This window comes from Corvus brachyrhynchos, unplaced genomic scaffold (genome assembly GCF_000691975.1).
Source record: "Corvus brachyrhynchos isolate BGI_N302 unplaced genomic scaffold, ASM69197v1 scaffold514, whole genome shotgun sequence".
NCBI lineage: Eukaryota > Metazoa > Chordata > Aves > Passeriformes > Corvidae > Corvus > Corvus brachyrhynchos.
In genome coordinates this window covers 2,561,934-2,576,335 of record NW_008238319.1, presented here as the reverse complement: position 1 = coordinate 2,576,335, position 14,402 = coordinate 2,561,934, and the positions used below count along the sequence as shown (strand labels likewise).

Here is a 14,402-nt window from a genome sequence, read left to right as displayed (position 1 = left end):
GCTTACTAGAAATGGTTTGACCTCCTAAGCAATTGATTTACACAGAACTCCAGTGAGATACTTAAATATTGTTACAAAAACTGCTCTACTCTGAGAGCACTTTGTGTTAGAGGTGTGCACAGTGAAGGCAAATTCTGAGCAGCAAACCCTCAGCCTACTGAAATGGAATTTGAAATGCAGCTATTAGAAAGCAACCTGATGTTCCTGCTGTTTGTAGGACCTGGGCAGCAAAGACCTGAAGAGAGAGAAGATCAGTTTTGTGTGTCAGATTGTGCGCGTGGGCAGGATGGAGCTGCGGGACAACAACACCAGGAAGCTCACGTCGGGGCTGCGCAGACCCTTCGGGGTGGCAGGTACCTCTGGGATGGATCTCTCCATATCCTATTAAATCTTTTCCATAGAAATTGGGTGGTGGAGCTGCTGTGGGGTTGTATAAACTCAAAGAGTCGTTCCAAATCTCATCAGACTGGTTGCTGTGTCCTAGACATTACCTTCCAGGGCTTGTGGTAGCTGAGATGCCAAAGCTTATTTGCTGCACCATGTTATTCCATAGACAATTCTGAAATTCCACAGCTGAGAATTCCAACCCTCTTCTGAGTCACTGTTGCTTCAGTTCCCCAGGGTGTTCCCTCTTCCCACATTGATCAGTTCATTCAGTGCCCTTGGTTTCTCTTTGCAGTGATGGATGTTACTGACATCATTAACGGGAAGGTTGATGATGAGGACAAGCAGCACTTCATCCCATTCCAGCCGTAAGTAGAGAGCAGTTTCATGAGCAAGCAGAAGTGAAAAAACCCAAGATTTTAACTTTGATTTAAAAAAAAAAAAAAAAAGCCAATATTTTAAGTTAATTTATTTCCATGGGGTATTTTATCCTGAGTAATAGTTGCTAATACTTCTTCTTGATAATTTCCTGTTATTTATAATTGCTAGCCCCAGAAACTTTGGGGATTTTTTTGAGTTTAAAGTATGCATTCCCAGTTTTGCAGGCTTGTTTTCTTTTTGTTTAAAGATGTCAGGGTGAGAATGTGTAAGGGGTGAAATGCTCAAAGTAAGTTCATTGCTGGTTTAGCTCTGCCTGAGATCCATAAAGATCATGCTCCATCCATAGATCCTCAGGTTTTAATTCCATGAAGTGAGCAAAGGTAGAAGGGATAAGGCAAATAAATTCAAATAAAGTATGGATGCTTAGTTTTGTGGGAAATGCTGGCCTGCCATCTGTTCCAAAAGGCAAAACATAGTTATGGGAGCTGAATTCCTTGATTAAAACACTGAGGGATAGTCAGAGGGGTTTTAATAATATTTTTTTTAAAAGCTTGAAATAATGAAGTCTTAAATTAATTTTATTTTGAGAAATAGGCATAATTCAGGAAGCCCTCACGGTTTGAAGGTGGAAGGCTGGTGAGGGGACTGCAAGGTGTGCAGGTGCTGCAGGGATAGGGGGTGTTAATGAGAAAATCAAAGTACAATTCCATTTTTCAAGGAAAATGGGTTTTGGGGAAGAGAAGGATATGTTTGTGTGGTAAACAATAGCAAAGTTGTTTTTTAGCAAGTGTGGAAGTACGGAATGGAAATGAACCTTTCAGAGGGGGTGCTAATGGAACATCCAGTTTTCTGCTCCATTAGCACTGATTCATTTTTTCTGTTACATATACACAGAGCTGTAAAAAGATGCACAGTGTGATTTTTCTTTTCCCCCTGTAATAAATGAAAACAATCCCCTGCAAAAGTCTATCCCAAAGAATATGAACAAGGTGCAAACAAACACAGGGTTGAACGCTGGTGTTGTTATTTCCAAGGTAGACTTGGGCTGTGTATACGAGGCACATTTTTCTCCTCATCCCATGCTTTGTTTCTGTTGTACCACATGCAATTCTGTTTTCATATCTTTGTTTGTTTGTACTCATTCACTGGCCACCAACAAAATGGCTGTCAACAGCACTTGGCAAGATTTACTCCAGTGACACCTAATGCTGCTGTTTATTTATCATCCCCATCTTCTCATTTATTCACTGAGTTTGGGTTGTCTGCTCTTCTCCTCCTTTTCCCTGTGAGACTGATGGGAGCTTTTCCTTCGGGCACTCCACCTGTGGAATGACAGAGGTGACCCTGGAGGTGTTGCAGGGCCAGTCTGCTATAAATATAAATATATACATATATCTCAATATTGATATAAAAGAGCTGCCTGTGTGGGTTTTCACTGCTTAATTGGGGAATCTCAGGTGGGAGACCTCCCCCTGCTCCCTGAGGACTGTGCCTGTCCCTGAGGGAGCAGAGCCCTCACAGGTTTGCTGGACTCTCTCTGGTAGATCAGCGTTCTTCTGATTAATGATCTCCCTCTGTCTTTCTTGTTACCTTTCCTGTCCTTTGTCCTGCGTTGACTAATAAATACTCTTTGTCACAACTATGATACAATCTTTTGTGTTCCCTTGTCACTGTGACTTCTGGTTTTCTGTGCCCCTTTGTCTCCTGGTGTTGGTCGTCATGTGCATCCTCCAGGCTAGCGTTGGATGACGCCATTCGACACAAGCAGCTGAACATATCATCCCGTTTTTCACCCAGGGTGGCAGGGGAGAATGATTTCCTGCAGACTGTTATAAACAAAGTGATTGCTGCTAAAGAAGTCAACCACAAGGGTCAGGGTAGGTACTGCTCTTTCTATGCATCCCTGCGCCTTGATTTGCAACGAGTGATGGTGGTTTTAATTTTGGAGTCAAAAACCAGTTGGAACGGTTTGTTCCTCTCTTCCTCCTGCCCCATAATTTTTCCCCTGCCCAGTGTGGACTCTGCATGTTGTAGTGTTGTTCATCTCTTGGATGTCTATATTTCTGCTGGAGAGGGTCCAGCGGAGGCCACAAAGATATTGAGGGGTCTGGACATCTCTCTGATGATGAGAGACTGAGGCAGCTGGGCCTGGTCAGTCTGCAGAGGAGGAGACTTGAGAGGGAATGTCATTATTCCATATAAACACATCCCAAGGGTGTCCGAGGATGGGGCCAGACTCTTCTCAGTGGTGCTCAGTGACAGGATGAGGAGCAATGGCCACAAACTAAAACACGACAAGTTTCACCTCACCGTGAGGAAGAATTTCTTTCCATGAGGGTGGCAGAGCTCTGGAACAGCTGTCAGGGAGGGCGTGGAGTGTCCCTCTCTGGAGACATTCCCAACCCATCTGCACGCATTCCTGTGTCACCTGCTCCCCTTGGCAGGACTGGATGATCTCCAGAGGTCCCTTCCAACCCCACCCATCCTGTGACTCTTGTGATTCTCTGCTGAAGATGATGGCTCAAGGATTCAGCTCTTGTGCCTTTGAGCTGTGGATTTTTGCCTCTCCATGCTGCAGGAAGGGATATTCCCTCCCTTCTCTTCCTTCCCTGTATTTTTCCACTCTGCAGCTGCACATGCAGCATTTTGCTCCTTCCCCAGAAGACCTGAGCTTGCAGGAGGGTGAGGAGGGAACCAGAGCCAGGCAACCACTCTGAAACCTTCCCCCCTACCTTCTCTAGGGCAGTGCTCTGGGCTGATTTATTGTTGTGTGTGATCTCATGGTTGTGATGTGTCTGTGTCCAGTTATTCCTCTACTGGCTTCAATATTTTTGTGGAATTCTGGATTAATACGGAGTTACTCTGGTTAATGCGGAGTTTCCACCAGACACTCTTTGAATGTCTGTATCACTTCGTATCTGACCAAACTCCAGGAAAATCACACACTTTTCCCTGATTTTTCTCACTAATAGCAAACAAAATTTTAAATAAACCTTACTTTTAGATTCTCCTTTAGCTAATGAGGAAAAGTTTTATCCGATTTCCTCCCCTCGCTTTCACCTGTGGCCAGTGTGTATCAAAAATGAGGAAACATTTTGGTTTCCTTGATCCATTTCATATCCTTTCCCTAAAAGAGGGTGCCCAGGCAAACAGGAGGAAGACTGGGAGTTGTTCCTTAGCCAGTCAGTGCAGGTAGAGTTGCAGCTCAGTGAAGTAGCAGCTGTTGGAACCATCCCTGGCAACAAGTCAGCACAGAAACTCTTACAGAGATACCATGGGAAAGACAAGCTGCCAAGTGTGTGCCAAATGAATGTACAGTTAATTCTCTCACAGGGTAACCCACAATTTATTTCATGGATGAATATTTTTGGGGTGTTTTTCGTAGCTTTTAATTTTAGGATTTTCTTCTGCAAATTGCTGCTGTGATTATTTCGTGCTTAAACTTGATTGCCAGCCACTTCACCAAGTGGAGGACTTCTTTGGGTTGGGTTTCTTTTTTATTTTTATGGTTTTTTTTTTTTTCCACTTTGGCATCTTTCTTTTTGCTGTAACAAATGTGCCTGATGTGAGTTGGCAAGCAGCAGCTTTTTAGTGGCTTCTTCTGCTGCTGAGCAGAAAAATATCAGCTGTGTGAAGCTGATGCTGTAGATTTCTGTGTGCTCAGAGCAGTAGAAACAACTTATGGGGGTGTTGATAAATCAGTTTGGGGTATGGATCTGCTGCTATTGCTTGCTTGGAATACTGAAGTTGTTCCATGCAAATCATCCTTACTTCTTCTCTTGTTTCCCTGTAGAAGATAAACATTTCATTAAGAAGAACATGGAACATAATCAGAAATAATTCTGTTTGCTGTGCTCATATTTTTGTGGGAAGTGATGAGATCTTTTGAGTGTTCTAAAATATTTTGTAATTATTTTTAGCAAAGGGAGATCAGTTATCTTAATGTACCTGAATTATTTTAATATTCTTACATTTTTCAGTTTGTTAAAAGAAATCTGTAGTGTCTAAGAATAAATCCCAGCAGTTCCATAATTGTGGGTTTTTTTACACAACAGGTCTGTGGGTGACTTTGAAACTTCTTCCAGGAGATATCCATCAGATTAGGAAAGAGTTTCCACACTTAGTGGACAGGTCAACAGCAGTGGCTCGGAAAATGGGCTTTCCTGAGATTATCATGCCTGGTAAGGCACTGTGGGGATTGATGCTGCTTTGTTAGATTTTAACCTGCTTTAAATGTCTGGATCTATGGAAGGTTTTGGAGGAAAAAAATAATTAAAGATGAATTTAAGGTATGGTATGCATGGAAAAAAAAAGCATCATCAAAAGATGCTGTCTCATTTAAAATAAATGTAAAATACTTCGGTAATACCTGCATCAATAAATGAAGCTCCCACCCCCTTCAAGAAGACAGGAGATCCCAGTGAGAGTGGAAATTCTCCTCTTTTCTCCCGGTTAAAAAGAATGTATACAAAGTACACACTTTGTATTATCCCCATAGCAAGGGCATATGTAAAACTCCTGTCCTGTGCTGAATCCAAAGCAGATTTTTCAGAGGCACAGGCTTGATTTAGAGATAGCTGCTCTCTTAGGGTTGGTACCAGATGTGGATAATGCCTTTGAAAGAGAGCCCCATCATCTTTTTTTAAATACAAGTATTCTGTGCGTGTTCAGCTCAGGTGTTTACAGAAAAGAAACCAAACCAAAACCCATAAAAACCAACCCAGAACTGTGGTGCTTCTCCAAATAAAAACTGCCCTGAGCAAGAGCAGAACCTGCACTGTCCTTTGCAGGTTGATGGGCTCTGGAGGGTCCATGAGGTGTTTCCAAAGCCCATCCCAGTTCCAGGTGTCCCTGTGGCTGCTGACAGATGTTTGTCCGATGTTTTACAGTCTCTCCAGTATGGTGTGAGTGCCTCAGCACCTTGTTTGGGTCCTGTGTTGGCTCATAAACAGTCTGCCTCATGAAATTATTGGAAATCCCTCGTTTCCCCAGCTCGTCTTCAAAATCCCAATTGAATTGGGGTGGAGCTGAGGAGCATTTTAAAACACGAATCTGAATACAGCCCTCCCCTGCAACCCCCAAGCCAGCAAAAACATCAAACCTCTTCCTGATGTAACAAATTGGAGACCTCTTGTAGGCTGCTAAAATATTTTAAATTGCAAAACACCTTTGTATGGGACAAATGGCTGTGTTGAAACTTCTCCTTTCAAATGAATAATGAATGAAGTTGTGTAAAAACAAAATAAATGGAAATGTGGTGTTTTCAATGTTTTGCTGTTGTTTCTGTGTGTCACGGGTTTCACAAATCCGTGGGTTGACTGTGAGAATTGTGGGTTATTCTGTGCTTTGCTTTCCCTTGTAGGAGATGTTCGTAATGACATTTATGTCACCTTGGTTCAGGGAGATTTTGACAAAGGCAGTAAAACCACAGCAAAGAACGTGGAAGTCACAGTGTCTGTTTATGATGAAGATGGCAAAAGATTAGAGGTACTAAAGTGTTTCATGTCTGGGGGCTTTTTGATTTTGATACTTACCTGTTTAAGCCTTTCCAACATCTGTATTTGGCAGCTTAAGGTCCCAGGTTTTATTTTCAGCCAGACTTTTGGCATCATTAAGTACATTTTGCCTTATCAATGAATGCACTTTGATACCAGTTTCATGAGGAGCATTCTCCTCACTGAATTATTTTTTGTTGATTTGACTGAAAAAGTGGGGTTTAAGTGGCATAAATGCTTCCCCTGTGGCTTGTTTTTGCAGAGTGTGATTTTTCCTGGTGCTGGTGATGAAGCCATCTCGGAGTACAAGTCAGTGATCTATTACCAAGTGAAGCAGCCTCGCTGGTTTGAGACTGTAAAGGTATTGAAACTGTTAAAATAACTTCTCTGGGTGTTAATGTGCCGTTAATACAGCTTTCAGTGGGAAACAAAACTGGGGAAATGCATCAGCAGGGCAAGGAATGGCTCAGCTAAGGAAGGCTCTGACTTTTATTGCACATTGAATTTTATTTCAGCCATTGGCCAGGATGACTGTTGTGGGGAAACTCCAGCATCTCTTTAGGAATGGTTTGCTCTGTTTCCATGAAGCTGACCTAGAGGAGCGGGATATGAAGGCTGTAACACATCTGCCAGAGTGCTGGACTCATCACTGTTTGGGGAGCTGGTTGTGCTTTAAGCTTGCTCATTTTGCTGGGGCAATAATCTTTCCACTTCCCTGCCAAGTTTGGATATTGCAGAGGAGCTGATGGTGGCTTTCTGGGATACTTCCAGTCTGTCTGAGCAGTTGGGAGCAGGGGCTGTGTGCTCACAAGGGCCTTGGAGCTACTCCCCACATCAGAATTTTCACTCCAAAGCTGCACTTGTTGTGTCCGTAGGCAGAAAGGAGCTGCTGGGGATGGCAGAGGATGGATGTGCTGCTGGGATTGTCACTCCCTGATCATTTGGAAGAGCTGAAAGATGTCTGGATGGGGTTGGGAGAGGCTGAAGGTGCTGCACTGACCATTTCCTTCCCCTGTCCCCTCGTGTGCAGGTGGCCATCCCCATCGAGGACGTGAACCGCAGCCACCTGAGGTTCACCTTCCGCCACAGATCTTCCCAGGACTGTGAGTACCTCAGCCTCTCCTTGGGAATTCCTGGCAGTGCCTGGTGCCAGTGTCTCCTGAAGCAGGGATGGCATTCCCAGTCCTGAACTGATTCACGTCATCGCTTTTAGTGCAGGATTAAATTTGTGACATTTTATTTTATGTCACATCTCAGCTCCTTTTTCCCTTTACATCTTCCTCACTCTTACCTATCCTCATCAAGGTTTTCCTTCCCTGCCCAGTTTTTTTTCTCCAAAGGGAATAAATGGGATTTTTTACTAGGTTACTAATGGAATAAAGCTTTCCATTAGTAATTCAGAGGGTTGTGGTATTCTGTACCTTAGGGGTAGGGAGTAGTAAAGATCAACAAATGGGAATGTGAAAGTTTACAGTTGGCTTAGCATCAGGAATTGAAGACTTTGGGATTGAGAAACTTAGTAAAACAATTTAGATAAACACGAAAAACAAACAAAAACCCCCCAAAAAGCCAAACAACCCAGCCAAACAAAAACACAGAACAAAAAAAAAACCCACCCAAAAACGGTATGGCAACAAAAAACATCCTCAAGACAAGAATGATAATTCTTAAGGAAAACAATATGCCAAAAGTCAGTGCCATTATTATCAGAATCATGATTGTGTGCTACAAATCAATAGAGTCAGAAATGTTCTTATGATGGCTCAAATATTTAGGTTGGTCACAGCCTAAATATTTAAGAGGTCATTCCTAAATATTAAGAGGAGCCCCTTCCAGGGCTTTCTCCCAGGCTCCTTGGGCTGTCTGAGGTAATGCCACTTTCCTTCTGGCTTTACTTCTCAACTTTGTGATCTCTCCTTCCTCTGTTGCTTTGTTTTTTTAAACTTTTGCCAATAGATTTGTGCAAGAACAAAGCAAATGCATTTTCTAGTTCCTGTTGGCTGCAGAATGGGTCAGCTTTCAAAAAAGCTCAGGCGCTTCATCTGCAATTACAGATCCAGTTTCTGTTTTGCTTCTAATGTTCCCCCTTCAAATGTGTGTCCTCAGGGCTCTGTGCTCTGATGAGATCCTCAGTGCTGCTGTTCAGATCTTTATTCCAGCTCCCAAACACTGCCATTCTTCTAAAAACCTGAGCTTTCCAAATGCATCACATTTCTGGTTTGTTTTTAAAAAGTTGCCTTAATAAAGCTTTCCAAAAGAACAGACAGAATAGGAAAATGGAGCATCTGGTTACTGTTGATATGTTCTTTTTTTTTTTTTTGGTTCTATCTTGCTTTTAGTAGACTTCCCCAATTTCTTGTACACTTAATTTACAGGAGAATCTTTGCTGTGGTCACTCACTGGCAGGTTGTCCATGTCTGTGGGATTTAGGTGTGCTGACTGTAGAAGTATCAAATAATTATGTGGTGATTTGTCTTTTTTTTGTAACAGCCAAAGATAAATCTGAGAAAATATTTGCTCTGGCATTTGTGAAGCTCATGAGATACGATGGGACAACTCTGAGAGATGGAGAGCACGACCTTATAGTTTACAAGGTAGAATTTTGACTTCCCAGTGGGGAAGCTCCACTGATTGACTTCTGGGGAATTCTGTTCCAGAATTACACAGGAAAATGTGTTTTGAACTCCTCTGTTAAATCAAACTAAGCAGCAAGTCATGGGTAGTTGGTTTATATGGGTGATTGAATATGGGTGATTGAATATGGGTGATTGAATATGGGTGATTGAATATGGGTGATTGAATATGGGTGATTTGATATGGGGGGTTTGATATGGGTGATTGAATATGGGTGATTGAATATGGGTGATTGAATATGGGTGATTGAATATGGGTGATTGAATATGGGTGATTGAATATGGGTGATTGAATATGGGTGATTGAATATGGGTGATTGAATATGGGTGATTGAATATGGGTGATTGAATATGGGTGATTGAATATGGGTGATTGAATATGGGTGATTGAATATGGGTGATTGAATATGGGTGATTGAATATGGGTGATTGAATATGGGTGATTGAGTGTTAAACCTTTAATATGTTTTAATTTCAAAGGCATTTGTTGTGGAGTTTTTTTGTGGATTGGGAGAAGTGAATTTGATGGTTCCAAACCTAAGAAAATTCAGTATAAATGTTAAAATTTTCTTATTACTGAGATTTTGACTGGTTATTTTCTCCTGCTGTGTTTCAAACATCACTGTAGGCAGAAGCCAAGAAGCTGGAGGATGCCTCGACCTATCTCAGTCTGCCATCCACGAAAATAGAGCTGGAGGAAAAGGGACATTCAGCAACAGGGAAGAGCATGCAGAACCTTGGCAGCTGCACCATCAGCAAAGACTCTTTCCAGATTTCCACTCTGGTCTGTTCAACAAAACTGACCCAGAATGGTGAGTTCCCAGAACTGCTCCTCACAGCAGGATTGGGATCTGTGTGCTGGCTTTGCTGCCTTCTCCATCCCCATTCCATGGGAATGGGTGGTGGCTGTTTGCCGCAAGGTCCTGGATTGAATTGGGTTGGGTGAGTGTGTGAACTATCCAACCTTTTCTCTCTCTTTGCTCCAGAGCAGTCAGTGTCTGAGGAAACTTGGGATTCTGAGGTTAAGTGGAACCAGGGGTATTGTTTCCCATATAGCTGAGACTCTTGCCCTGAAGTGCACTGAAAACAGGGCTCTGTGGCAATTTACTTTTCCCTGAAAAGTAGCACTGAGGAAGGGGATGAATTTGCTTTCCAGAGTAGGTAGTATCAGGGCTCTGCTCCCAAACAAGCTGGTTTGTTATTCCAGGGTGCAATATCCGTATCTTGGGGCTGAGGAAAGCTTTGATGTGTTCTCGTGGTGTGCAGAAGGGATGTGAGGGGAGGATGTGTTGCCTGGAGGTCACTCTCATGTTCCCACACCTTCCCAGGAGTGGCCTTGGCCTCGTTTGTTCCTTCTAAACCCTGCCTTCTGTACATTTTCCCCATTTGTCAGCTGGCTGAGTGCATCCCAAGGCTGTGCAAAGCTGGTGGCAGCCAGCACAGCCAATATTTCACATTTCCAGCCTGTGCCCTCTGTGTAATTTCTGTGCTCCGTTGCCATGGAGCGATCCCTTGTTCTCCTGGCCGCACCAGCAGCGGAGTGGGGAGTGTGGGAGGGTCATTCCATAGGGAGTGAGTCATTCCAGGGAGCTGCTGTGACTCAGGAGGGTCTGTGGGGAGCTGGATGAGGAGGGGAGGTGGGTGGGAATCACGATGAGATTCCCACATTCCTGAGTCCCCCCTGTCCAGGGGGATGTCCCTGCTCGGGCACGGCTCCACGGCCAGCCCGGAGTTGATTGCGGTGTTTTCCAGTGGCATCTCCCAGCACATCCCGGGTGTTTCACATGCAGAGCACATCAGATCCACTGCAGTCTGGCAGGCTTGGAGCCTGGGAGGGTGCTCAGCAAAAGAATTGGGATGTGCTTGTAGGATTTCCCAGCAAAGATGGGATCGCAGCTCAACAGCAGCACAGTGGGGCCGGGGCTCGGAGAGCAGGATCCAGCATCTGGAATTAAACTGCTTTTTGTTGGAACATGTGTGCTGTTTTTCCCTTCAGCCTTCCCTAGTGCTTGTTAGTAGTTAAAAGTATTTCCCAGTGATCAATATATTGATGTGGCTTTCACAGAACTGCTATTAAAATTAAACCTGAGCATTGTTTGGCGCTTAATTTACATAGCGTTTGCTTTGAGGGCCTGATCTTTATTTAATGCTGCTGGTAATTGTGTTGTCTGTGAAACTTTTCCTCGGAGTTGCCAAAGTCTTTTCTCTCTCTTCAAAGTACTGTGACACTATTAAGCAAGATCACCATGCGTCGTTGAGCAGAAAAGAAACGAAACAAAAAAACATCATTAAATTCCTCCCTCAAGTATCAGTTTGCATCTGAAAATTGGCAGTGCTTTTCAGATGGTGATTTCTGAAGCTGATTTTAAGTTTTGTAAAATGGTTGGTTAATAATCTTCCTTTAACTTCCTTAAAAACAAGTAAATAAAAATCCATTATTATCCTCACTTACCAAAACGTTGAGCCAAAGCAGATTTTTCTTTTGATTACCAGTCATAGTTCTTTCTTTACCCTCCATAACTATCCTAGAACTGGCTTTAAGACTTATTTTTAATTATTCTGAAAGCATGAGAATAAGTCATCTGGCTTTTTCTGCGTGGTGGTTGATGGTGCAGAGACCTTCTTGCACCCGAGCTCTTTGAGCACTCCCTTGACTTCAGTCCTCTATGAACTGTTGAGTTATTAATGTTGCTTTTCAATCAGTAATCAATGTCCTTAGCATGGAAAAGTCTTCAAAATAACAAACTTGGCCACTGGTGAGACTTTATTTGAGAGAGGGTGGTGGTAAGAAGTATCTACTTTAAAACTTCACCAGTTTTTAGTGATTTGAGCAGGATTTATTAGGGCAGGACCGTTCCCTGGCCTTTTGCTGGATTTTGCAGTTAATCTTCTTCCAAGACTTCCAGGATGCCCTGTTATTATCAGGGTGATGGGACCAGAAGTGAATTTGCATTAATGGACTTGCATTAATGCTGGAAAAGTGTTCAGTTTCCAGTAGGCAGAGAGCTGGCTGGTGCTGTCCCCGTGGGTTTGTGTTGGAAGCATCCAAGGCTTATTTCAAGAATTTCTCTGTTTTTTTTCCTGCCTGAAGGACTCAAATCTCAGGATAATAGTGGCTGTTCCTTCACTGGAGTCAGGACTTTGAGGAACCAGGGAGACCAGGATTTTGGAGAACAGTTGGGAAGAATTTGACTTAGCACAGTTGATAATCAAAAAAAACGCGACACACATACACACATGACAAATTGAAGTGCTGTAGTGGCATAAAAAGTGAAGATGTAAGCACTGAATTAAAATAAAAGTCATACAGCCTGGAAAATCAAATGTTAAAATCAAGAAAGTAGAGAATTTCAAAGAACAGATTTTTAGGGGAAATATTATCTAACTTAATTCAGGAGCTGGGCTTTGAGAAAGGTTTGGGTGTGTCTATGGGGGAGCTTTTGCACAGATACAGGTCAGGGGAAGCAGATAGGCAGGAACTTGGGCTGTTTGCTTCCACTTGTTAAATACCCTGTGAAAGAAAATGTTCATAAGCAGTCAGTAGAATAATAAATCACATTAATAAAGCAAAGTTGCTGCTGGGGACTTTGCAGTCTGGGTGTTTGTTTAAACCCTTTGCAGTTGGAAATCACAGAATCCCGCACTGGTTTGGGTTGGAAGGGACCTGAATGATCATCCAGTGCCACCCCTGCCATGGGCAGGGACACCTTCCACTGTCCCAGGTTGCTCCAGCCTGGCCTTGGACACTGCCAGGGTTGGGGCAGCCACAGCTTCTCTGGGCAACCTCATTCTATCTTTCTCCTGATGTTTTCTAATCTCAAATTTCACTTGACCTAGGCTGACTCCAGCATTCCTGTTTCTTGTAGGCTAAACCAGTGGTTTACATCCTTTTGCTGCATTATTTTACACGCAGCCCTGTGAAAGGAGTGGGATTAACTGCCTGACTGGTACTTTGCTGGGGTTAATTAATGCTTGCAGTGCCAGTGAGTGCCCATTTTTCTGTACCCTGTAAGTTATTTTTCCCTTTCAGCTGGCCTGCACTGACATTTTGTGCTCACAAATGTATATTCATTTAGCATTTGCTCTGCCAGCACGCTGCGAGTCCACGTGGGTTTGTTTTCTTGGGGCAATCCGTGATGCTGTTCAGAGCTTGTCTGTGGGCTGGCTTTTGTTCAGATCATTTCTTCTGTCAAGCTGATGCCTTGTTAGAAGTCAGACTGCAGCAAAATTCAGGGGTGGAAAGCTGCTATGAATATATCCATGAAACACTTTGGATAACTCATGGAGGCTGCTTTGCTTCCAGAAGCATTTTTTTGTTAATGCTGAGTTTCTTAAGACTTTGGGTTCAGGCTGTAGACTTCTTATAGGATGTATTAAAAGGAATGGAGGACTTGGATTCAAGTCTTTCAAAGCTTTAATGTAGTAAACCACTCTGTATTTCTCCTCACAAGGAGATGATGAGAAGGCTTGATTTGAGTGCTGCTCAGAGGGAAATCTTTCCGAGGAGTACTGCAGTCCTCTCCACTAGAAGTCATTTCATTTATTACTTAGAATGAAACATTTTTGGGAAAAGTATAGCAGCTGCTTTGGGTCTTTGCAGATAATTTGCAGAATAAACTCTGCAGATTCATGGCTTGGTAAGCATGGTGTTGGTTGCTTTGAAAGTCTGAATAGCAGAGAGGTGAGGGGATATTTGGTGGGAGAAACTGCCTGTTTTGAGTTATTTTGGGCAGAATTCACATAATATGAATTATATTGGGAGGTGGGTAATGTGCAGGAGTGGGCCAGGGGCTAAACTGAAGGTAGTGAGTCTTTAAATTAGTCATAAAATCGTTTAGGTTGGAGAAGACCTTTAAGATCATCGAGTTCAGTTTTTTGTTGAAGGCTTCTTCTGAGCAGGAGTTGCTGCGAGTTTGTTTTGTGCTGAAAAGTGACTTTTCATGGGGAAGAATTTTTCCCTGAGGCTACTTTGGCTAAGGCAGGAGGAGTGTGGGGTTTGGGGTCTGGGTGCAATTCAGCATCTCAGCAAATGCTGGGGTGGGTTTGACTCCCTGGGGTTGATATTTCCCAGCGAGCTGCTGCTCTGCAGGGGAGCTGAGAGTTCCTCCTGGGAACTTCTCTCTAAAGGAAGCTTTGCAATGACTAATGGAGAGAGCTGGCCTTCTGTATTCCCTTCTTTATCAAGGAATGCTGGAGTGACACCATCTTCATGGTGCCGGATTTGGGGACGAGACCATTCTCATGATCCACTCTGTATCCTCAGGGTCCATCCCTTGAGAGCAGTCTGGGCACTACTCATCACCCAGCTTCCCCCCACTCTCATTTCGTTTGCAGCTGTTTGCCTTGCATTATGCTTTGTTTTCTTTTCAGTTTATGCAGTGAGAGCAAAGGAGCTGGAAACATTAATGCTGGGAGAGTCACTGCCCTGTAGATACAACTGTGTTGGTGGCTGACTAATTTCATTCTGGCATCTTTTTCTAAATACACAACTGTTGTGTACAGCAAATTA

General features: G+C 43.3%; 1 protein-coding gene across 1 annotated transcript in view; it reads left to right on the top strand.

The window, feature by feature from the left end:
- DOCK1 (dedicator of cytokinesis 1) overlaps positions 1–14,402 on the top strand; it is a 244,271-nt gene that overhangs the window by 17,406 nt on the left and 212,463 nt on the right. The window contains exons 10-18 of the mRNA XM_017733893.1: positions 218–353; positions 680–752; positions 2,500–2,642; positions 4,821–4,946; positions 6,128–6,252; positions 6,523–6,621; positions 7,291–7,363; positions 8,751–8,854; positions 9,522–9,705. Coding sequence (XP_017589382.1) covers positions 218–353; positions 680–752; positions 2,500–2,642; positions 4,821–4,946; positions 6,128–6,252; positions 6,523–6,621; positions 7,291–7,363; positions 8,751–8,854; positions 9,522–9,705 — 1,063 coding nt within the window. The remainder of the gene's footprint in view (positions 1–217; positions 354–679; positions 753–2,499; positions 2,643–4,820; positions 4,947–6,127; positions 6,253–6,522; positions 6,622–7,290; positions 7,364–8,750; positions 8,855–9,521; positions 9,706–14,402) is intronic.